At 42.7% G+C, this 23749-nt stretch overlaps 1 protein-coding gene across 5 annotated transcripts in view; it reads left to right on the forward strand.

The window, feature by feature from the left end:
- Patj (PATJ crumbs cell polarity complex component) overlaps positions 1-23749 on the forward strand; it is a 312739-nt gene that overhangs the window by 129369 nt on the left and 159621 nt on the right. For 3 of the 5 annotated variants that reach the window (XM_021200048.2, XM_029539757.1, XM_029539756.1), the window contains exons 26-27: positions 4901-4978; positions 8451-8550. In XM_021200048.2, the coding sequence (XP_021055707.1) occupies positions 4901-4978; positions 8451-8550 (178 nt within the window). Of the gene's footprint in view, positions 1-4900; positions 4979-8450; positions 8551-16254; positions 16629-19320; positions 19509-23749 lie in introns of those variants that run through there. The other 2 variants (XM_021200050.1, XM_029539758.1) reach the window with 2 other exon arrangements.

Below are 23749 nucleotides of genomic sequence, written 5' to 3' on the forward strand. Positions count from 1 at the left end.
GTATGGTATGTGGTATATATCTTAGTAGTCTTAAATCCTAGAAATGGAAGTAATATGTACTTCTGAACGGTAGAACTACATAATCAACAGGATTACTTGTGCCTCAGTACTGTAATGTAGTCAGTCCTTCAGGGAATACAGGAGATAATACTCATGTGGAAAACAACAGGTGGGTCACTGGATGCCCCAGCACCGCAGCTCTGATGCTGGGCTTTGCATACAGGAGAGCACTTTCTACATGCTGGGCTGCAGTCGTGGCCACAGTGGGCAGCTCTGCAGTTTCTGCATGCTGGGCTGCAGCCGTGGTCACAGTGGGCAGCTCTGCAGTTTCGCCATGCTCCACAACTCTGCCTTTCCTTCTCACCTGAGCAAGACTGAGAGTGAACTGCATAACATCCTCTCAGACTCACAATTTGAGATTCAGTAAGGCCCTTTGGAGTCAATACGGAGAATGTACTTGTGGCTGTGGTTTTATTTTGAGAACTGCATTCAATAGGAAATTTACCTAGACTGTTGTTTGCCAAATGGCACTTCCAAAGAAACAACTGTGAAAGAAAATGAGCCAACAGGATATACATACATGCTGCCACCAACCTTAAGTGCCCTGTTGAAAATATTTAGACCATTTGATTGTGTTATAGATTCACCTAAAAATGTCGAGCCTCTAGGAGCTTTTGCTGGTGAGCTGAGTTACAAGGCTTTGCATGGATGGCATAAATGCAGCTGTAAAAGCAGGAGCATCTCCTCAGCATCCTCTCAGGCTGATGCTCAGATCACTTGGTCCAAGGAGTAAAGCAGGCTGCCAGCCTCCAGCCTCTGGCCTGCAGCCACGGGTATGTGCTGACCAGTGGTGTTAGTCACCAGGCTTACTTGTTCCATTTTTAACCTGGTTTAGCACAAAATAACTCCCAAGCCAATGGCAAATCAAGTTCCATGCCTTGCTAATGGGGTTTGGATTAATTACTTTTCCCACAAGTCCTCAGGACAGATACAGACAGTGCCTTTATGTTTCTTTCTCTAGTTTGCAGTAGTAGCCATAGAACACCGGGCTTCATGCATGACAGGCAGTGTCCCCCGAGCTGCATTCCTCCCCTTCCAAATTTAATTGTATTAAATTAATTCCCAGTGACAGAGACCAAACGCAGAGTTGCTCACGTGCTAGGCAAGCACCCTCCCATGACCCTTCATCCTCAGCCCCTATTTTATTTGAAAAAAAAAAAAAAAAATCTTACTGAGTTGTTCAGACTGGGTTCCAATTCCTGATCCTCTTTCCTCCCAAGTAGCTACGACGACAAGTCTGGGCCACTTTGCCCAGCCATCTTAAACATTTAGACCAGTTTACATTAAATTTTGAACTTTCTTCAAAACCCTGAAAGAAGTTATGTTCTACTGTTGTGCCCCTCCAAAGACTAATGTGTGAAAGTGTTTTTATGCTGGAAACCGTCTCATCAGTCACACGGTGGTTCAGGCGCCACGTCAGAGCTAGCACAGACCCCTTTCTGACCTTGTGAATCTCAGGTGCTTAGAGCACGTGTCTGTCTTAGCAGCTGTTCACTTGCAAGCAGAGACTATGGTTCATACTGCATTTCTCTTCAGAAAGTTTCTATGCCAAGGTCATTTTTTTCTACATAATAGCATAACTACTTTTGATGGTAGTATCATGTGTATTTTTTATATCCCCCACTGCTGCTTCCAGTAAAAACAAAACCCTTTCAAAAGGTACCCACCTCCTCGCCATCCCTTAAGCATCAGTAAGAATTAAAATTGAACATCCTTTTTCTCTAAGCACTTAGTGAATACAGCTACATACTAGACCTATTTAATTCCTCCCCCACCCCACCCCACCCCACCCCCGCCAGAAGCAGTGCACTGTGCTGTTTCCTTTTTCCAGTGCTGGGGCTATACTTTCTTATCACATGGCTTTAAAATGGTGCCCTTCCTTTCCTACATATACATTTTCCATGTTAACCATATACATTCATTTTTCACTGTTACATGAAATGCATGGTCTTCTTTTTTCCTATAAGGGGTAGTGCATTTTGTGAGCATATAAAAAATACACATGATACTACCATCAAAAGTAGTTATGCATTTTAGCTTTGCCAGGAGTTAACATATTCAGAAATACGTCTTTGCTATTCGGAATGTCAGTATCATGAGAGACAACTGATGTTGCCTGTCTCTCAGCTTCTGCTCATCTTTTACCTCTGCCTGGTTTTGTCTTTGGAGGAAGCAGAGCCCAGGTTGTCTTGGTTGTGTTCTGACAAGATTCGCCTGCCTGTTGGCTACCACCTTGTACTCCAGCAGATCGTTACTGTATGTTGAGTAAGGCAGAAGGACAGAGCACAGTGCTCATAAGAGAAGCTCTGACTGTGCGTTAAGTTTTCGCTGGAGCTGGAGAGATGGCTCAGCTTTAGAGCATTTGCTGCTCTTGCAGAGGACCCTAGTTTGGTTCCTAGTACCCATGTTGACTGCTCCAGGGGATCTGACATCCTCTTGCAGCCTTGGAGAGTACACACATGTGCACACACAGGCATGCACACACACATACACACAAAACTGAGTCTTTTGAAGAACTTAGTACAGTTGTTTTATAGAAGTAAAACATTTCTGAGGCCTTACTAATTTTGAATTAGTTTATTTAACAGAGTAAAAGTGAATGAAATTTCATCTTAAATTGCATGTAGTTCAAAATGTTTTTCATATTCTCTAGTCAGGCTGTTCCTTTAATTTTATGTAAAGGGTTTTTTCCTACCTTCATGTCAGCCATCAGATTTTATGCCACAATTACTTGTGATAGCAATTTGAAGAATCTCAAAACAATTACTAGTAGTTATTCAGTCTCTAGGACTAGAAAAAAACATGACTGTAAATACTCCATTTTCCTAAGATGTTTTATAGATAACATTACAAAGGGACATTATTTGGGAAGTAGCAGCCACAAGCCAGAAGCAGCTACAGCAGCGGGAGAGGCAGGAGGACAGGCCAACTCCTGGGTATACTTTTAGCTGAACCTGATAGCTTACCAACACCCTGGAGGCCAGCCTGGACTACACCGTGTCCTAAGGAGCCCTGGAGTAATGAGTGAAGTCCTGAATTCCTCTCTCAAAAAGCCATAAACCGAACAAAACTTAAAATCTGTACTATTAGCATCAATAAGAATTAGAATTGTTTTTATAAATTTAATGGGGCTGAAGAGATGGCTCAGTGGTTAAGAGCACTGGCTGCTCTTGGAAAGGACTCAGGTTCGGCTGCCTGTTAACTGTGATTCCAGGGGATCTGAGGTTGACCTCTTCTGACCTCCATAGGAAGTAGGCACACATATAGGGAACAAATATACATGCAGGCAAAACACCCATACAACATAAATAAATTAATAAATATTAAAATTATGAACTTGAACGTCATCCATTTATAAATACTTACTGAATGATACTAGGTATCAGACCCTGTCTACGTAAATCACTCAATTCCTTCTTTCATTTAGATAGAAGAAATAAATGTATAATTTCTCCTTCTGCTAACAGTAATAGTGAGATAATGAACAAGTCTATGAAGTCTGCTAGCTAACAGATTTCAGCTAACAGTTTATACTCCCACTGAGGTTTGGTCTGTTATATACTGTAATGCTGAATTCTACACCCCAAGGTCTAGGCCTACCAGTGACTTCTCATGCTTACAGGCTTTGGTTGTGCAAACCTTGTTCCTTGATTTAAAACTATTGGTTAAATAAAATTGACAACAGCCAATTCCTGGGGGGATTAGAGGTGGGTTTGTGGAGTAATGTGGTTGGAGGAGTAGAGATGGGGGGTGGGGGAGAAGAGGGAGGAAGCCACCTTGAGGGAGATGAACCATGATCACTTGGCAAGGAGAAACAGCAACTATCTGGGGTACACTGCTGGGGAGGTAGTCAGGCTGGCTTTAGAAGAGCAGATTAGGGGTGACCCCTCATTGTCAAAGCCACATAAAATAACCATAGGCTGAGTCTCTTTTATTTGTAAGTTCGTCAGTGGTAAGCTTAAATTGTTTGTACTGCAGATTTCAAATGAATGAGGCTTCCTGTATTCTAGCATTTAACCGGTCACCCCTGAAACTTCCTTTGCAGATGAGATGTTTAAGTGACAGTATTGTAGTGCTCTCTGTCCTCACTTTACACACAAATCTTGAATTTCCTTGTTCCTGTGATATACATGATTTTATAATGCATACCTTCTTTACTTATTGCCTCAAATTGAGTTTCTCATATATTTATTTACCTTGAGATGAAGTCACTAGGTTCATTAAGTCTTCACTATCTAAAAACACAGACATAAAGGCTGCAGCTTGCTCGGTGCCAAACCAGACACAGCAGTGGCTCGGACAAAGACAGAAAGGAATGTAGTAAATTGCAGTGCAAGGCACCCCCTTCGTTGCTCTCACCTGTTCTCAACTGATAAGATGATGAGTTTGAGGCTGGCCTAAACTGCACAGCAACTTCTAGGCCTACCTGAGCCACAGAGTGAGAAAAGTCACCTACACCACACTAACAACAAAAAATCAGGAAGGTGGGAGAGGGATGGGTTTTCTCCGTCCCTCTCTCTGTCCCCAGACATGGTCTTAGAATGTAGCTCTAGTTGGCCTGGACCTTGCTGTGTAGACCAGGCTGGCCTCAAACTCACTTAGTTCCTCTTGCCTCTGCCTTTGGAGTGCTGGATTAAAGGCATTTACCACCTTTTGTTTTCTTTTGAGACACTATGTCACCCAAGCTGGCCTTGAGCGCACTGTGTAGTCCAGGCTTCTGATTCTCCTGCCTTGGTCTCACTAGGGCTCGGATTGTGGGTGTGCACCATCTCCAAGAGTTTAGAAAAAGTATTTTGGACCTTACTCGTTTGCCTTTCTTCCCCTCCCTTCTTTGGTGTAGGTCATCCCAACTGTGAATAACAAAGGCAAAACACCTGCCACGAACCAGGATCAAAACACTCAAGAAAGGAAAGCTAAGGTAAGCCAAGCCTTGCCAGCCTCTGGGGGAGGCTTTGGTTTCTGTGTGCACAGCTAAGTAGTGGGTGAGTGTGCTGAGGTGGCCTGTGGATTTCCACGGGGTGTGAGTTTGTTTCTTGACAGGATGAGGCATGGGCCAGGTGAAGGTGACCTGTGAAGCACAGTCGGCCAAGGGCATCTGCAGCTCTCTTCCTGGTTGGCTCTGCTGGCTGGCTGGCCGTGCCCAGAGCATGCTGCTCATAACTGGAAGTTTTCCTGTATACATTGCTTTCCCCCTAGAAGGTCCACATCAAAATCGACAGGGAACAATTATTTCATCATCAGTCAGAAGTAATCACCCACTTTGTTTTCCTGCATCTATTTTCATAGAATTTATTGACCTAAAAATTTCTTAAGGTATAGCATTAGGTAGGATGCTTCCTCATTGTTTACCACATCAAAGAAATTGGCTCATTATTTTAAAACAGGATCTATAGCACAAGCCTGTGCTGGCTGGGGTTGTAGAAGGAGGTTGACTCCTGAGCCGGTTCTTCATTGGCCCGTCTATCCCAGCATGTTTTGCTCCACAGTTACTGATGCTTGGCACTCCGTGTTGTGTTCTGGTGGCTGGGGTTTTGTATTTTCATATTTCTTCCTATAAAGGTTTGCACAGTTGTATCCATTTATCTCTATGTAAGTTTAGAGTCAACTTGTCAGTTTCCACACATTACTTTTACGATGCTGGGGGTTGCTTTGGGATGACAGCACATCATTCTGAAGTTGCAACCTTTTAGTTGACTAGCATGTTTTTCTCTTTATGAAATTGTTTCTGTTCATAATTCAGAAAAGTATAAACCTTTGATTTGCTCCCAGAAATGCTACATTTTGCTAGTGGCACTTTCTGACTTACTTCGGTTATGATAGACTGCTGTTTGTATGATATTACTGTTTTCTAACTTACTTCGGTTATGATAGACTGCTGTTTGTATGATATTACTGTTTTCTAACTTACTTCGGTTATAATATTCTGCTGTTTGTATGATATTACTGTTTTCTAACTTTCTTCAGTTATAATAGACTGCTGTTTGTATGATATTACCGTTTTGGTGTCTGTTGAGAGAACTGCCACGGCATTTTGGGAATGAGAATCTTGATTCGTGCTTTGTTTTATTTGCTTGTTTGCTGCTATTTCTCGGAGAGCATCTTGTGTAGTCTAGGCTGTCTGTGAACTTCCTGACACACAGGAATGGTCCTGCACCCTGCCTCATCTCCCAAGTGCCAAGGTTGTAGTCTGTCCAGCATACCTGTCTCTGACTCAGGGTTCTCAGGGGTATATAAGATGAAGAGCAGCTAAAGGAGACCTTCCATGCTGACAGCTCACAGCTGCCTGTAGCTGCGTATCTGAGGCATCTCTGTTTAATTCGTTCTGGAAGATGGGTCCTGCTTGAGCATCTCACTGGGATTTCTAAAACTGTCTGTATATGTTTTAGGAAAAAATAATAAAAACAGTATTCATAAAGTATGCAAAATGTGCAGATGCCAAGTATTTATTAAACTCACTATCGAGGGCGACAAGAGATGGTGAGCATGCTTCAAGCAACAGAGAATCATGTAGGTAAGGTTCCAGTTTAGACAGAAAATTAGTTCATGTCCTCCAGGACAAGAAAGCTGTAATATTGATGTTACAAGACAGACAATTTCCTTCTCACCTACATAAATCCATATGCACTGCTATCAAGTGACAACCATGATCAGTAGCTAGAGTGGCACATGCTTCAAACTCCAGAACTTGGGAGATGGAGTTCAGGGTCATCCTTGGCTACATATAAAATTAGAGGCCAGCCTGAGCTGGACTGTATCTCTAAAAAACAAGTAAAAAGAATTGCTTACATCACAGTCATTTTGTAAAATTTCATCTTTCAAGCGGCAGCATAATTAAAACGTGTAGGGAGGTCACCCTGTGCTTGGGACTGAAGTTGAAGCTACCACTCAGTGTGACTTGTTCTCTGTGTCTGTGGAGCTGCCATCTCCTGGCCTATTTCAACATTGGGAGCTCCAGCCTTCTCCATCACTGGACGGCTTGGCTGTGTGCACACCCTTCTTTAATGTGCAGCAGAAAGGTGCCCCAGGGGATTGGGCACCATACACACTTAATCCCAGAGTTAAGCAGAAATATAGTGGGTTCCCAGTCAGCCTGGATTAGGACATACTAATTTTGTGTTTTTCTCTCAAGAGTGCTGACAGAAAATAATTGAATTAGCTGGAATTCTTAGCTCTCAGTTGGACTTTGAACCCCTGACCTCGTTTGAACAATCATGTTTGACATTGAATGGCCTGGACCTCAGAAAAGAAGGGGTTATTGGGGGGTGGGTGTCATGTGATTTTTTTTTTCTTTCACTCACCTATTTCACTTAAAGAATACAGCTGTCACCTTCTTGGTTGCTTCTTAATGAATGTTTCTACACTTGACTTCATCACACTTGTGTTGTGATATTTTGTATTTCCCACACATGTAATCACTGACTTCATTAGACATCGTACTCAAGATGTGGGTGTGCTTGCTTTTATGGCTCCCAGATAGTGCCTTCTCTTCCAGAGGAATTCTCTTCATTACTCGTCTGTAATGGGCCAGTGTCCACTCCGCAGAGATAGATCTTACATTAGTGGTTTTGTCAGATAAAGCATAATTGAACTCTACTGAAGTCCTGTAGGAAGACAAATCCCACTCTAGTCATCTGGGTGTTTGTGAAGAGCACCTTAGCTCCTACCTGCAGCAGCCGTGTCTCTGTAAAGTTGGGCATGTTTCAATTTTTCTTTCATTCAAGAATGTATCTTCATTCTCTGAAGGTAATTTAACAATGGAATTTTCTTTCACTTTAATTATCTATAAGAGTTACATATTGTGATTCAAACTATGTTATTTGCTATGTAAATTCAGAGCACCTTTTTGCAGAAATAATTATTCATTATAACCACTTCCCTTTTAACATTAAATGTGTATGACTATCTACAAACTATAGAAGAGCACTTTGCCACCTAGAAAATCTGGTATTTCAGATTTTATAAAATAATCTGTAATTCTTATAATAAAAACCACCTGAATAATTGTAAAGTTGATACATGCGGTTATTGTTACCTTTATCCTTATTGAATCTGTGCTTTACCTTTATGCTTATAAGAATCTGTGATGCAGAGAGCTGAGTAGAAGGAGAATGTACATGGCTTCCTTTCTTAAGAAAAAGGGATGTATTCTGGGAAGGGCAGTGCCCTTCAAAGCTGTGCTTTTGAATTCTTCTTTGGTGCATTGTTGTATTAACATAAAATTACTTTTATAAAATAACAGGAGCTGGAGAAAATAAATTATATTTATTTTATACTACTTTTGTTATGGTCAAAGACACCTGCATCCAGACTATTTTCAGATTACCCTTTTTTGTCATTGGAGAGAATTGTATACAAACAATTAATCACCTTTTTGACTTTTGTACCTTCAGAGGCACGGAACAGCTCCACCTCCAATGAAGCTGCCCCCGCCTTACAGAGCTCCATCTGCAGACATGGAGGAAAGTGAAGAAGACTGTGCCCTGACCGACAGTGAGTTCCTTTGCATTATCTAGGGTAGATGCAGAGTTTATTAAATTATGCTGCCATGACTATTGTGAATCACAAATATAGGACCACATCTTCAAAAATGTGCATGAGCATGTGTTAAAAATAAAAGTATTTTATCTTCGAAACTCCTGTGGCTTTTATTTCCTAAGCCTTCTATTGAAGTTAGCAAAGGGCACGTAGAAAGCGTGTTGTATGATGCTTCAACTTTACTAATTGGCTTTGAAACAAAAATGCTGAGCCCTGAGTACTGGGTTTTAACCCTCAGCGTCTGAGTTGGGCATAGGTGGCAGTTCTGAATACTTACCCTTAAAGGATGCTGACAGCACAGAGTCACCATGTCTTATGGAGGTGTTGGGAACTTGTTTCGTGATTTTATTTTGCAGTAGTTGAATCAGCTATACCTTTGAGCAGAGGTTTACTAGAGGCTGTATTTTAGGAAGTCACATTTCCTTTTGCTTGTAGGTTATGTACAGCTAAGCCTGGTGGCTATTTATGCAGTCTCTTCTGTGGGATATGGAAGTGGTTTGACAAGTAACTAGTGACAGTGCTGTGCAGTTTGTACAAAATGCTGTCGCATGAGCATTTTCAGGGATGAATTTTGTGTCCTTTGATATGTATATGTATGTTACATCTTTATTAAGATATTTTTCCGACTTCAATAAAGGAAAGTATTTTGATGTAAAAATTGAGAGTTGAAAGCAGGCTGGAGCACTTGTTAGCATATGACCGTAAGTGTGGCCTCTTCTCTAAGAGTGGTCAGTCAGTGCTTTATGTGCTCATAGTGAGGGCTAGATGAAGGAACAAATTTCGACAAGCCACATGGTGCATCTCTAAAAAGCTTTGCTGTTCCTGTGGCTAGTTATGATTGCTAAGTTCACTTTGTTAGTTTTATAAGCAGAATAAGTAGAGATGAAATATAAAAATCTAACTGACAGTCAAATTGACTTGATGGAAGTTTGGTGTATACTGTGTCTCTATAGAGCCCTTTGTCTTGCTTCGTTTTCAGTAGTTAACAAAGCTTGATTGAGTGGTGTCTGCTGTGTAGAAATGTTATCTGCTGTGAAATGAAGAAACAGCTCCTTTTTCCTTGGTGCAGTGACCAGCATAGGTGGGACACAGTGCTGCAGTGGCAGATCAGACTCCTCTTGTGGAGAGCCACTGGTGCAGGTCCTGATGGGTGAGCTCATTGTTCTCATACAGATGCTAACACACTGCTTACAATGCTCACTTTGCTTATCAGCAAGGGACTGAGTATCCTACAGTACTCTGCTTCATATGAGCAGACACTGGAGCTCAGAGAAGGGTATATCATACAGCTAATAGATAGTAGGAATGCGGTTTGCACACTGGTGCTGTGAAGAGCCTTGCTGCTGCATAAAGTGCCTACTGTCCAGACAAAGGTACGAAATGGTGTGGACTTCTCGCTCACCACACTTCTCACCGTAAGATATGAGGGACAGCAACCTCTTCCCCAAGTCATGTATGCTACACACCCACGTGCAATAGAGGTGAGAACAACAGAGACACTGATTTACATTAAGTGTCAAAAGACTTGTCATTGCTCTTTACCACAGAAACTTCTATTTGTTGGTTTCTCCAGCAAATGCATTTCTCTAAGACTCTTCTCTCCATTCTTTTGTCTGTGATGTTTGTCATTCGCAGTGTTTACACCTCTCCCATCTTACGCACCACTGATTGCACAGTTGACCTCCAGAAGTGCTGAATAGCTCACACAGCATACCTGCAACCTAAGCCTCTGGCCTTCTGTGCTCTCTTTAGAATAGATCTCATAGGTTTTCTTTGTTCTGTAACCCTTACTAACTTAATCTGATATATGGCTCATCTGCCTAAACTAAAAGTCAATCAGGTTACTGTTTATCTCATTCTTACTGTCCCAGTAAAATATATTTCATTTGTGATATTCGATAACTTTGCCCAGGTCTGTAGCTGCAAGTATGTGTCTTCAGTTCACCCACAAGGCAGTGCTGATTTATAAGAAAGTTCACAGATGTGACATGCACAAGGCTGCAAAGCCCACTAAATGGCTTTAGTGGTTGGTTAGTTCTGGATGTCGTGGAGGTATGTTTGTTGAATAGATGCTATAGTGGGTGAATACTGTTGAGATGTATTGGGAAAGTGGCAGGGAATGTTCTTCTCGTTGGCTGATACTCTAATGAAGGAGAGATATGACAAGTAATCAGCTCAATTGGTAGTAATTAGCATGGAGTAAAGTACAGCAGGAGTAAAAATTAAATAGAAAATAAGATTCTAAAGGTAGTATGAGAAAAACCAGTGCATTGTATGAGACCATGTTAAGTAGAATGGTTCAGAGCCTAAGATAGGATCCTTGGGACAAGGACCTAGGCATGCATGTCTCATGCAGTCTTCAGAGAGTTGAAAAACACTGAGACCGTGCCATGCAGCAACATCTTAACTGTGTCAGTCAGCTGTCCATCCTGGTGAGAAAATGCTAGGGAAAGTCAACTTTTAAGAGGAAATTGGTTTTTTCACTTAGCTTTAAAGGTCTGCAATCAGGTCACCAGAAAGCAAACTAGAACAGTGTGGGACAGCCTTAGGTACCAAGACTGAAACCCATGCTTTGTCAGGGTTCCAGAAGTACCAAGGGCTTGGATTGTTTACTGATTCCATGGTGACATCGGGGTCTGTTTCTAGCCTTCACCTCTCTGTCTCCCACTCAGATTTGCTTTTGGTCGTGTGAAAGATGTCCTAGATTTCCCCACAGGCCTTTTAAATTCTTGCAACAAAATGAAATGCTGAGCCCTGCCCAAGGCTTACCCTGTAGTTTCTAGTCTCAGTTTTGGTTTAAGCCCCTACTGTCTCCCATCTCCCCTCCCTGACCTGAAACTGGTGTTTATTATTTCCCTCATGACAAGTAATACAGATGCATTTTTATTCCCTGCCCTCATTCTCCATCCCATTGTGTCGTAGTGAGGGTTACTGTTGCTGTGATGGAACACCACAACCAAAGGAACTTGGGGAGAAAAGGAGTTATTTCACTCTCAGTTCTAACAGTTCATCAAAAGCAGTGAGGGTGGGAAGTCATGCAGGGTGGGAACCTGGAAGCAAAAGCTGCTGTAAAGGCCATGGAGGGGTGCTGCTGACTGGCGTGGTCTCTGTGGCTTGCCCAGTGTGGGTATTACCACCCCAGGACCACCAGGCCAGGGTTGGTAATACCCACAACGGGCTGGGGCCTCCCTCACTAAGTAAGAAAATGCAGCCAAATCTTATGGAGACATGTTCTCAATTGAGGTTCCCTAGCTTGTGTCAGGTTGACATAAAACTAGCCAGTGAACATAGTTACAGTAACATGCTAACAGGCCAAGATTTATTGAGTACAGAGTAGGTAGCGTATTTCTTCTTAGAGCTTCGAATCATTCCCATTTGATATTCAGAAGACTTTGAAGGCTGTTAGACCTCTTGTTTCACTCCTTGTCACCTTTGGAAGCTGCACCTGATTCCTTAGCCCAGTAATATGGGCTAAAAACCATGTCTTACTTTCTGTTTTATAGCACTTAGCATAGTATAGCTTTCAGTGGAACTGTTAGATTAATATCTGCCTTTACTAAACTCTCTTAAATTCCAGGAGGTGGGTGGCTACAGAACCTATTTTTTTGGTGGGTGCATTGAGTTTCAGTAGTGGAGAGATGCGTGACAGCGGGTCTCTGATCCCAGTGGGACACAGTAGGGCTGGCTGAGGGCTGTGCTGCTGCACAGGGGCCCTTTCCTGCTGGCTTCAGCATCTGTCCAGTGTCTGTGTGCTCCCTTTCACTTTTAAAGATTATGATATAATTACATCATTCCTTCCCTTCATTGCCTTCTTTCCCTCTCAAAATCACCTCCTTTTTATTGTTACTGTTACATATATATGCAGGCATGAATATAACCTTCTGAATCCATTTAGTGTTGCTTGTATGAATACAGTTTCAGGGCTCACCTTTAGTTATTTGATAACCAACTAGGGCTCTCAGCTCTGAGAAAAGGTAACTCTCTCCCCCCACAGTCCCTGTTCCCTTTGTCTCTGGGTAAAGCCCTGCAGTGCAGTAGCATCTCGCCCAGCAGCCTGACTCTTTTCCGTGCTGGTGCTTGCTCACCCCCACCTCGCCCCAGCTGCTGGTTGGCATGGCCAGCCTCGCTGCTAGAAATCCACAATGAACTGCTCTTGGGTTGCTTCTTGTTACCTAGCTTTCAGGGAAGAACAGAGCGATAAACGCAGCCCCGTCCTACACTGGTGGGACTTCTTCCCTTTCCTGATATGATAATTCCAGGATAGAATTGTCTTTGTGGTTTGCATTTTCATCTTGATTTTGCCTTTTCCTGGGTTAGTTATGGGCTATAAGGTGTTTATGTGGCTTCTCTAGTCTCTACTTGGCACCAGTTGTGCGTTTTTTACTTGGGTACTTACCCAGCACTGGCTTCAGTTGTGAAGCACACTGACAACCTCCCACGGTGACCTGGTTTATGCAGGTTATACAGCCTAGCTTATCAGACATTACAGCCTCATGTTGTGCCTCAATTCCTGTTTGTGTTTTGTTGTTTCATTTTTGATTTGCTCTGTTTTGCTGAAATAGTCTTATTATGTAGGTCAGGCCGATCTTGAACTCATGATTCTCATGTCTCAGCCTCTTGAGTGCTGGGCTTATGGAAAATGAAGTTTATTAACAAAACTGTTACTGAGAGTTCAAGTATTTTATAAGTGTAGAAGCAAAAACTGATAAAAACTTAGTGCACTGGAACTCAAATACACTGTTGACCTTTATAGCGTGAGCTCAGTGTATTCTCTGTAAGAGCTGTACAGCCGCTGCCTCTGCATTTAATACTCGACATGCCTTTGTTAAACTGTTCCCCAAAGGTTGCTTATCAGCAGTTAGTTGCCCCACATCAGATGTCTTCAAAAGCTCTTAATGTGCATATATAAAACCAAGTGCATGCACTTTTGGTGTTTAACAATCGTTTAGCAGGAAATTCTTCTATGTTTTCATGCAGGGATGAAAACTTGTCTCAGACAAACAAAACCTGTGTCAGGTTTGGAAGACTATAGGGGCGTTTACTGGCACCCCATTCTAGGGAGCTAGCAGAACAGAGAGCTCGGGTCCCACGCTCCTCCCAAAACATAAGGACAGACAGAGTCGTTACAGATGATGCAGTTGTCCGTCTCAACGATTTTAAATCTAAAATTCTTTTGGCTACCATATGCAGGCATATATATGAATTATGCATGTACACACACACACACACACACACACCTTGTCAGTATTGTCCACTTAGAAAAGGTTATACATTTCCTAATGATAGAAAAGCTAGAAAGCACGGGGGCACTGCCGTCAGGAGTGTAAAACAGCTGGGATAGCCAGTGGCTGCGCGTTTGCCTGACACCTGGGCTTTGGGTCACTAAAGCAGTCCAGGAAAGTAACCTGAGTGAAATATACTGTTAGTTAATATGAGAACTTAAAATTCTTTTGACTTGTAAATGAAAGTTTGGAAATTGTGGAAGATAAAAGAGAATAGAGAACTCTACCTTCTAGTGCTCTGCTGGGTGGTTGCTCCTTCTGTGTAGAGCTGTGCCATGTGCCACTGTCATGGCTGAGCGATTGTTTGTTATAGGGCTGTCTGTATGGGAAGATACCTATCAATACCTCAGGTCTCCATGGGCTACATGTGGTTAGATGGCAGCAGCGCCTTCCCACCCACTTCACACGTGACCTTGGCTCCAGACGCTGCCAGCTGTCCAGGAGACTCAGTAGAAATAGGGACTCAGTTGCCCTGGGTTGGGACTTGAAGGGATAACCCTACTCAAGGAAGTGTTCTGGGGTTGGGCTGAACTGCCCTCGGGCTTCCTGGAATTTTGAGGCTTGTTCTAAAATTGATATATTGTAATGAACAAAAACTACTTGGGAAAGAAAGAGTGTGCTTGGCTTTTGGTTCCAGAGGAAGAGAGCAGATAACCAGAAGGGAAGCATGGGACAGTCCCAGAAAGCTGAGAACAGAGTGTGAACTGAAAGTCCAGTGTGGCCATAAACTCTCAAAACCTGCTCTCAGGCCGTGGCTTCCTCCAGCAAAGGTTCTGTAACCTTCCCAGACAGCACCACTAACTGGGAACCAATACCTGAGCCCTGTGGGGGGCGCTTACCATTCAAACCACGACAGCTCTTTAAAGGTATTAAAATCACTGATTTCTGCATTTGTTACGCACAGTTGTACTTAATACAGATATTCAAATCATAACAAGGAATGAATTAAGTATTATGCATGTAAGAGATCATTGACGTTGTAAACAGGTCTCCATTAAAGGAGTGGAAATCAAGTAGCATGCTGCCCTAAAGAAGGGAAAGATAGTCAGCTGTCTTCTGTAGGGGGTGGGATATGAGGGGGTATTTCAGTGTTGCAAAGCGCACCCAAGGTTGATCAAATTCTCTGGCTGAGAATCCTGAGACCAAGAGTCACTAATTTGCCCCAAATCACAAAATGGGGTGCTGATGAAGCAAAGGTAGACCCAGGTGTCACTCTCATGCTCTGCACCCAGTGCTTGCCTTGGTGAACAGAGGACAGAGGTCTTGTGCAGCCATAGCCCCCTGGTGCCGTGTGGACGCAGGCTGATCTCTGCCTCACCAGTAGATGTCAGTGTAGTCAACAGTAGCTACTGACCAAGCGCGGAGCTTAGAGAATGCTCACTGCGAATAGCCGCAGCATGAGTAGCCCCTGCCAGCTTTTGCTAAATAAATACTTTTTATTTTTGATAATACAAAATATAAGAATACTGGTTAAGATTAAATTTTCTAGTTTTATAGAGTGATTTTCCTTATGTCTTACATAGTTAATTACCCTTTTATGGACTTTTCCTATTTATAACCAAGTGAAATAAGTAACATTTATATCCTAGCTATATGATTAGAAGCTGGTAATACTGGTTTCCTATTTTAGCTTTCTTGAACTGTGAAAGTGTTCTAAGCTTCAGCCCTTGCTGTAGTTCAGGTGAATTTAGCAGAAATATACACTTTATAGTGGTATTGTTGAGCAGCTTTAAGCTACATTTAAATTGTCTTGTGTTTTCTTGACTCTTTCACCACTTGGCTTATGAAGCAGTAATGAGTATTTTATCTATAGTTTATACAGAAAGGTTGGACAACACTGAAGTGATAGATAGATTTGGGTTGTAATGTAAATGACAGGCATCTTTGTTCTTTGCCATGTGTGGGTTAGGTGTACTGAGCTGAGCTGGGCAAGGTAGGGTGGGTGAAGTGGGTTTAGCTTTTTTTTAAAAAAAAACAAAATAAACAAAAACAAACGGTTTCTATGAATTACCTTCATTCTCATTTAAGTTTTCCTCCCAAAGCTAACTTGTATTTAAAGTGTCAGAGACACTAGTGAGTCATAACTAAGGCATTATAGTTTGGACTGATTGCTTTGTGGCAAGCCTGATTTTGTGCTGGAAGCAATAAGGAAGAGAAATGTTGGTGGTGACTCTTCTGAACTGGGGGGCAGGCTTAAATCCGTAGCTGCCTTTAATTTGCATGGGAAAGATGCTGTTCCCCAAAGCACTGCTTCTCAGCAGGAAAATGGGTCGTTAACATGATATCAATTGAAGCTGGCCACAAAATAAATAGTTGTGTTTGTATTGCCTCCTGCTCTGAAATAGAGCTGTCTTTCCTGTGTGCACAGGAAAGTGCATGCAGTCCCTAAGTGTGCAGGGTGACTGAGCGTCAGAGCCAGCAGCAGCCTGCAGCACCGGAGGATCTGACTGGAGAACCAGGGATTTTTGCCGGCAGACCTTCCAGGCAGCTCTCACCTACTGGCAGATGTGACTCTTAGCTTGAGGGAGAGATTGAAATGAGCTTCATTGATTGTTTCCCATGGTAGGAACAGAATGACAGGTTGCCCTTTAAAAGAATAAAATCTGAGGGGAAAAGAATATAGGCCCAAGGTCGTGGGAAGAGAGGACAGAGTCGGTGGAGAGAGTGGAGCTGCCTCCAGCATCTACTTGTCGGGAATGCAGCAACCCTGAAGAGAGCAGCCCTGCAGCATGGTCCACGGGGGCTTCCCAGGTAAGGCTTCTGTGCTGGCGAGAGCTGCAGGTCTTGCTACATGCAGTCAAATGCTGCTTTAATGTTGGTGCAGAATATCATGTCATTTAATGATCTAAACAGCAGTAAGCTAAGGCGTCTCTCTTAAGTGAGAGAGTAGGGGCTCTTGGGCATGAGCAAGGTGGATGCATGCTGGGATCCTCACAGCACCTTCAGCTGGAGGCAGCCTTAGAGGGTTTTTAGAAAATAAGGCACTTTATCAGACTGTCAAGAATACATTAGTAGTTTCTGCACCCAAATCTTTAACACTTGGTGCATGCAGCATGCTTGCCTTTCAGCGTCATGACTGAGAAGAGCATCTCCTGGGCATTTATTAGCATTATTTGTGGCTTCGCTGTGATGAAAGGAGAAAGGTATTTACATTAGAATGGGGGTATTCTGATTAAGTCTAAAGCTGAGAAATCAGCATTTTGGATGTAGATAAAAGCAGTGTATCACTAAGAAATCACAGAAGGAGCAGCACACACACAGAAGGAGCAGCACACACACAGAAGGAGCAGCACACACACAGAAGGAGCAGCACACAGAAGGCTGCTTTTCCTAACCTGTAAATAGTCCCTAAAAAGTATGTGATCATTGGGACTGGTTCTCAGTCTCCACCATCTGAGCCCGCACCTTTGATTCGTTAGGTTGGGGGGGGCTCAGCTTCTGCAAGCATCACCAGCAACTTCCTTGTTAAACATATGTTCTGGAAATTACTGCTCAGTTGACAGTAGGGGACTCTCAGTAGCATGAGCATCTGTGTGACTTTTAAAGTATTGATATGTTAGAACCAGAGCTCCCTTTTTTTTCTGGTTGAAATGTGCAATATTTGGAACCAATAAGAGTCTTCATGAGTCCCTTTATCTATGGGTCAGTTTACTCAGAGTCTGATGCAGCGTGACTTTCTTTTCATTTTCAGTAGAATGACTCAAGTTAGGTTTTCTTCTGCACTCACAGGGCACACAGAACAGTCACGATGTAAGCAAGCACGCCTTACTCTGGCTCTTCTCTCACGATAACTGAGCACAAACTTGCTCTTTTCTGCAGCATCACTTCTGGGCATTTTAATGAGGGTCCTACATATCCTATTATCCAATCTGTATATTTAGTTTCCAGGAACTATCTGAGCTGTTAAACATGTGTGTCACAGGTTCCCCAGAGGGACGACTGCCTTCATTGGGTTTGTTTCTGTTATGCAGTTAGAATTGCTTTCTGATAGCTGTCTCTCATCTTGTCAAACTTGCATTGACAAGAAACTGTGGGGAGGACCAAGAACCTGGTGGGTCAGCCTGCTTCACTCCAGCCTCCTTAAGTCATTGGTTCAGTGTGTTTGTATTTTAGTTCTCAGGTTTTGGGGTTTGTTTCTTTGTTTGTTTGAAATCAATCCAAATTATAAAGACATTTAAATCTCCTCACTGCCGTGAAGTTGCCATTTTCTGTGCTTCAAAGCCATGGTAAGATCCTCAGTTTCTGGAAACTGTATTACATGGATGCATTCACTAGGAATTTTCATATTCTTTGCATTTAATCACAATAATATATGAATTCAGTTTTAGAACTGAGACTAACTATAAATGTGTGCTGGCATGGAGCATGTGTGTGGAGCATATGTATACTGTGTGTTATATATCTATATTGCTTTTGCTCAGGGTTAACTACTCATGATCTTATAGCAAATATCTCCAATATTTAAAAAAAAACTTCTGTCTTTTTACATCTATCTATGTATCTACCTACTTGCGTACCTATTTATGTATTTGTCTATTGTGCCTTTGTGTGTGTGTGCCTTCATTAGTTTATACGTACCATGTACCTGCAACTACCCACGGAGGTCAGGGAGCATTAGATCTGGAATCTTAAGAGGTTGTGAGTTACCTGATTTAAGCCTAGGAACCAACCCTGGGTACTCCTCAGGAGCAGTAAGCACTCTCTCCAGACCCTAATTCCAAAGTATGTCTAATGTCATAGTCACATAATGTGTCCATTGTTTATGCCCTCAGGTATAGTACATTAATATTAGTTAATAATAATGGAATGGGGAGGTTGTTGGTATCTTAAACAGACATAAGCATGACAGTATGACAGACTCTCTATTATGATCCTGTGTAAATTAGAGTCCCTGTGAGCCAGACTGTGTGAGAAGTGTGCATACTTATCACTGCAGCATTTGGAAGATACTTGTGGTTTTTGAAAGCAGGCTGAGCTATATACATTGAGACAGAGAAACTGGAGGTGGGGGCATTTGAGGAAGAAAAAGGGAAAGAGGGAACAAAAGAGGGAACTGAAAAGTCCATTAAGAGCCTAGAAGCGTTATAACTGGGGCCAGTGGGACAGAAAGGAGAGAAACTGGACCAAGAGGGGTGCTTCTCACCTGTATCCTGAGCCTTCAAGCTAAAGCAATTTCTGAACTGGAGATTAGAGTTGTAGCTCACCCAGTGAGCCTGTGTGTCAGAACACTGAAATATAATTCCTAGTTTTCCTTTTTCCCTTTTAAAAAGGTTTACTGTCTACTTTGCTAAGTGCTTCATACACTTTATTTTCTTTATAGTTTCTCATGTAAATTTATAAATTATTAGTCTTAATGTATAGGTAAAACATCTCTGAAAAACATTCATTGCATTCTTCAGCACTTACATTTTAATATTGAAGGTTCCCATTCAAGCAAGCAAGACTGACTTGGGAAAATTACAGCAATGGAGGCATGCCATGAGCTGATGGGTGCACTTCGCTGTGTGAGGCTGAGAGCAGCGCGAGCCAGACCTCCCTCTCAGCACCAGCAAATGTCTCTCCCTTCACGGAAAAATTAGTGCGTTTAGGGAAGAGGTGACAGGTCTCCTGATGTTAGCCACATGGAAATGGGTAAGTTGGTGGCTTCATGAACATTTAGGCAAAATTTGGAAAGCTTGTACTGCGAGTCATTTCTTATTTCCATGCTTGTTGGCATTAGTATTTTATTTTGGTGTCTTGAATCACATTTGGCTCTTAGCTCCGTAGTTCTTATGTCTTCCTCAGGTGCTCAGTATCCCACAGTATCTGCTACCCTGAATCTTAACAAATCCAGTACAGATGTGGGTGCATCCTGGGCATGGGAGCCATGACAATGTCAGAAGCCACGATCTTATAGTTTACAAAAATCTGAGAGTGAGATTGGCATCCGATGGCTATAACAGGAACACTAAGATGCTTCTTCGTTTCTTTTTTTCTTTTGGTTTTGTTTTTTCAAGACAGGGTTTCTCTGTGTAGCCCTGGCTGTACTGGAACACACTGTAGAACAGACTGGCCTCAAAAGCAGAGATGCACCTACCTCTGCCTCCCTGAGTCCTGGGACTAATGGTGTGAGCCACCACCACCAGGCTCATTTTAGTTTTAAAACAGGGTCTTGCTTTGTAGCCCATGCCAGCCTGGAACTCACTGTTTAGCCTAGGTGGAATTTGTAGCACTCCTCTCACAAGTGGGAATTTCAGACATGAGAACCAGACTTGGAAAAGTTTTGATTTGTGTATAAAGGAATGCCTGTCTTCTCTGTCAGCTGCGACGGTTTCTCTGGCGTGTAGAACTGCTGAACTCTCCTTTTCATGTTCATTGCTTTCCTTCCTCTGTGTCAGGCGCTGTGTTGTATGTTTAATAACTTGTAAGTTATTTAGTCCGTTGTTTTGATTGTTCTTTAACAAGTGACATTGTGGCAGGTAGATAATCTGGATTGCATAGCAACAGAACCTGTGGCAACTTCCTTCCTGTTCTTCAGGCCCCTGAGAATCTGCAATCTGTTAAGTTTAACTACCGTTTCCCCTGTGAGCATGGTGTCTGTGGCTTGCAGCGGTAGTCTGAGATTAGCTCTCTAGGCTTTGCTTTCCCTGATAGTAAGAGTTGAAGTGGGCTTTAGTCTCCCTAATGCATTTTATGCGGTTTTTTTTTTTTTTTAATTCTAAGTCAGAAGTTCCAGAACCTATCAGTGAACAGAATAGTTCTCAAAGTGTGACCCATCACCCTCCATAGGCAGTGGAACATTTCACTTCTGTTTTATGAAGTTTCATGAAGGCAATGTCAAAACATGAAGGAAGCTAAGTAGCTCACTAGCTCAGGAACAAATACCAGGTAAGGAGAACAAAAAAGTGTGACCACCTGCAGACTGTGGGTGTGATTATCACAGATAATCCACAGATGTGGGGCCCAGGAGGGAAGCAGGGCCACGATCAGGCATGCTTTGGAGTGTTCCTTTACACGCTCACCAGCAATCCAAGCTCAGAATTGCTATGGTTTTCACTTTACGTATGAAACACTCTAGTAAGGCTAATCAAAGGCAGCCCAAAGTTCTTAACTGCTACTGGCAGAGCTGGGTTTGGGTCCAAATTCAAACCCCGACACTAAGTTCTTCTTCCTTGGCTTTGTTGATAAAGCTAAGCACTCAAGTTTCAGACCTCGAGATTTAGGGGATCGGGTAGCTCTAGCTCCCCCAAAGCACTCAGGAATTCACTCTTGGAGGCTGGGCATAGGCCTTCATTGTATGCAGGTGCCCTTCGAACCAGGCAGCGGCGGGTCTTTGTCCTGGGAGCACCTCCATGCCTGACTCTGAGTGGTGCTAGTCCTGTAGAATTCCACTAGCATTTGAACTAAGATGACCTTCCTGGATGGGTTAAATGTATTCATTGTCCCATCCGCAACATCTGAAGGTGACAGTCCTAGATTAGTTAGGTGTATGCTTTCACTGTCAAGTTGATGCTTTGGGGACCTGGTTCTGATCGAGTGCCTGTCCTCTGAGGGAGATAGCTGTCAATACTGTCTCACCATGCAGGAAAAGCTTGGCTATAAGAGCTTCAGGCAACTTTTTGTTTAAAAAAAAGAAAAGAAGGGAAAGAAAGAAAGAAAGAAAGAAAGAAAGAAAGAAAGAAAGAAAGAAAGAAAGAAAGAAAAAGAAAAAAAAGAATCCATGGCTTAGGTTGAGACACAGGCCTGCCCTTGAGAACATGATGTTTTTGAGCCATTCTCTTAGTCCCTCCCAGCCTCCTGAGTTCCCTGTATCTAGGAGAGACTATGGAAGTACTACATGAGATAAATTTATTTGAGGTGACTGTAGTTCGGTTATCATTATACATTGGAGTTAAGAATTGCCCCTGAGAGATCTTAGGTTGGTGTCAAATAGCTGTTTCTTGGCCTGCTTTGCCCTTGACTGCATTGCTCACTTCTTCCTCGGAGGTCCAGCCCTTCATTGTCTTGTCTTTGGACGATAGCAGTTGCTCACAGATGCATGAGATCCTATCCTGGTTCCTCCTGTCAGCTGCCTTCAACGCGGGATCAGATTAAAGCTGTTGTATCTTTGTGTCTGAAAAAAATGTTGTAAAAAAATACGTTAAAGCCCAAAGCATAGTCGTAAATGCTTTACAGCCATGCACAGCACCAGCTCCTGAGCTGACGTCTTCTGCTGCAGGTTTGACAGTCTTTGGTATCTGTTTTGTGTCATTGTCAGAGTCCCTGCTGCCAGGTGTTCAGAACTTTTTTGTTTGCTAGACTTTTCAGGTATGTGGGAGAAATGTCTCCTTCCTGGAGGAGCTCTTAGGCGCAGCTTCTGCGCTCCTTCCTCGCTTGTTGTTTAGATAAACGCAGATCTAGGTCACAACAGACTCTGCAGTACAGTTTCACAGCTGGGCTTCATAAAATAGGCACTCTCTTATTGTAGAAAGAATATATATAATTTACCACTTAGGTTAGCTGCTTATTTTGGAGGGGTAGGGGATATGAGACTATAATTGAGTGTGTGTGCATGTGTAGAGATCAGAGAGCCACCTTCCAAAGCTGGTTTTCTCCTTTCACAGTCGAGTCCAAGGATAAACTAAGTTTATCAGGCTAGGTCGCCAACAGTTTACCCCTGAGCCATCTTGAAGGCCCAAGGGATCAACTGTTTACACTGGTATAAAAAAGCAACTGATTTATTTCATTTTGTACAATGTTGTCAGGGTTTGTAGATATTGTAGTACTTTCTCCGTGCTACAAGGCGCATGGTATTTCAGTGTGTGTATACATCCCATTTAGTTATCCAATCATTGGTAGACAGTTGGGCTGCTTCCATCTCTTGGCAGTGTGGCAGGCCCTGCTCTGATTAAAGGTACGGATCTCTTCGAGACCTGCTTGTGGATCTTTTGGATGTACATGGAGGGTGCTCAGTCACGTGGCGGTGAGACGTGTAAGGTTTTTGAGGCACTGCCTTACTGATTCCACAGCAGTTGCACCGTTTACTGCTAACAGCCACACATGCACAGGACCCAGCTGGGAGTTCTCGCAGCTCCTGGTTTTCACATCAGCCATTCACATGAGATGAGAATTGACTGAGGTCTCCATCCTCGTTCTGTCCTGCTCAGAGATGCTGAGCACAGTCTCACGTGCATCCTGGCAGTTGTGTATGATCTTGGAGCAGTGTCTTTTCATGTCCTTTGCCCATTTTAAAAGTGAGTTGTTTCATTTTGTTGATGAATTACAAGTTTCTCAGTGTATATTCAAGATACAAATGACTTGTCAAGTACATACTTCATTCAGCTTATGGCTTTTCAGTCAGTTGATGAGTGAAAATATCATCCCAGTTTGTCTATCTTTACTTTTGGCATCATGTTCAAGAATTCATTCCCAAATCCAGGTCATGAAACTTTGCCTTATTTTCTTCCAGAAATACCGTAGTTGGGGGACTAGATCTTACTTACCTGACTCAGTTTTTAACCCACCTTTAGACCCATAGTAAAATTCCCCATTTCCCTTCCCCTTATTCTCCCCTGCCCAGCAGTACCCTCCACTGGAGCATATTTGTTGTCATGGATGAACTGCTCAGATGCATGTTCATTGTACCACCCTGTAGTTTGCATTAGAAGTCACTCTCACCCTTCATGCATGTTCATGACATGTTCACATGACCTCTTGACAGGTTCAGTGGACACCTGAGCGCTTCTGCCAACGAAAGAAGTACCCACATGCCAGTGCCAGTGCCATTGGCCTAAAGGGTCTCTACAGCACCCACCCATTCCCTTTGTCCCTGTTAGGGGTTAGTTTTTAATTAAGAACTTTGACTATTCAAAAGATATGTCACCATAAGAGGTTTTAGTCCCTTGATTTCATAC

This window comes from Mus pahari, chromosome 6 (genome assembly GCF_900095145.1).
Source record: "Mus pahari chromosome 6, PAHARI_EIJ_v1.1, whole genome shotgun sequence".
Lineage (NCBI taxonomy): Eukaryota > Metazoa > Chordata > Mammalia > Rodentia > Muridae > Mus > Mus pahari.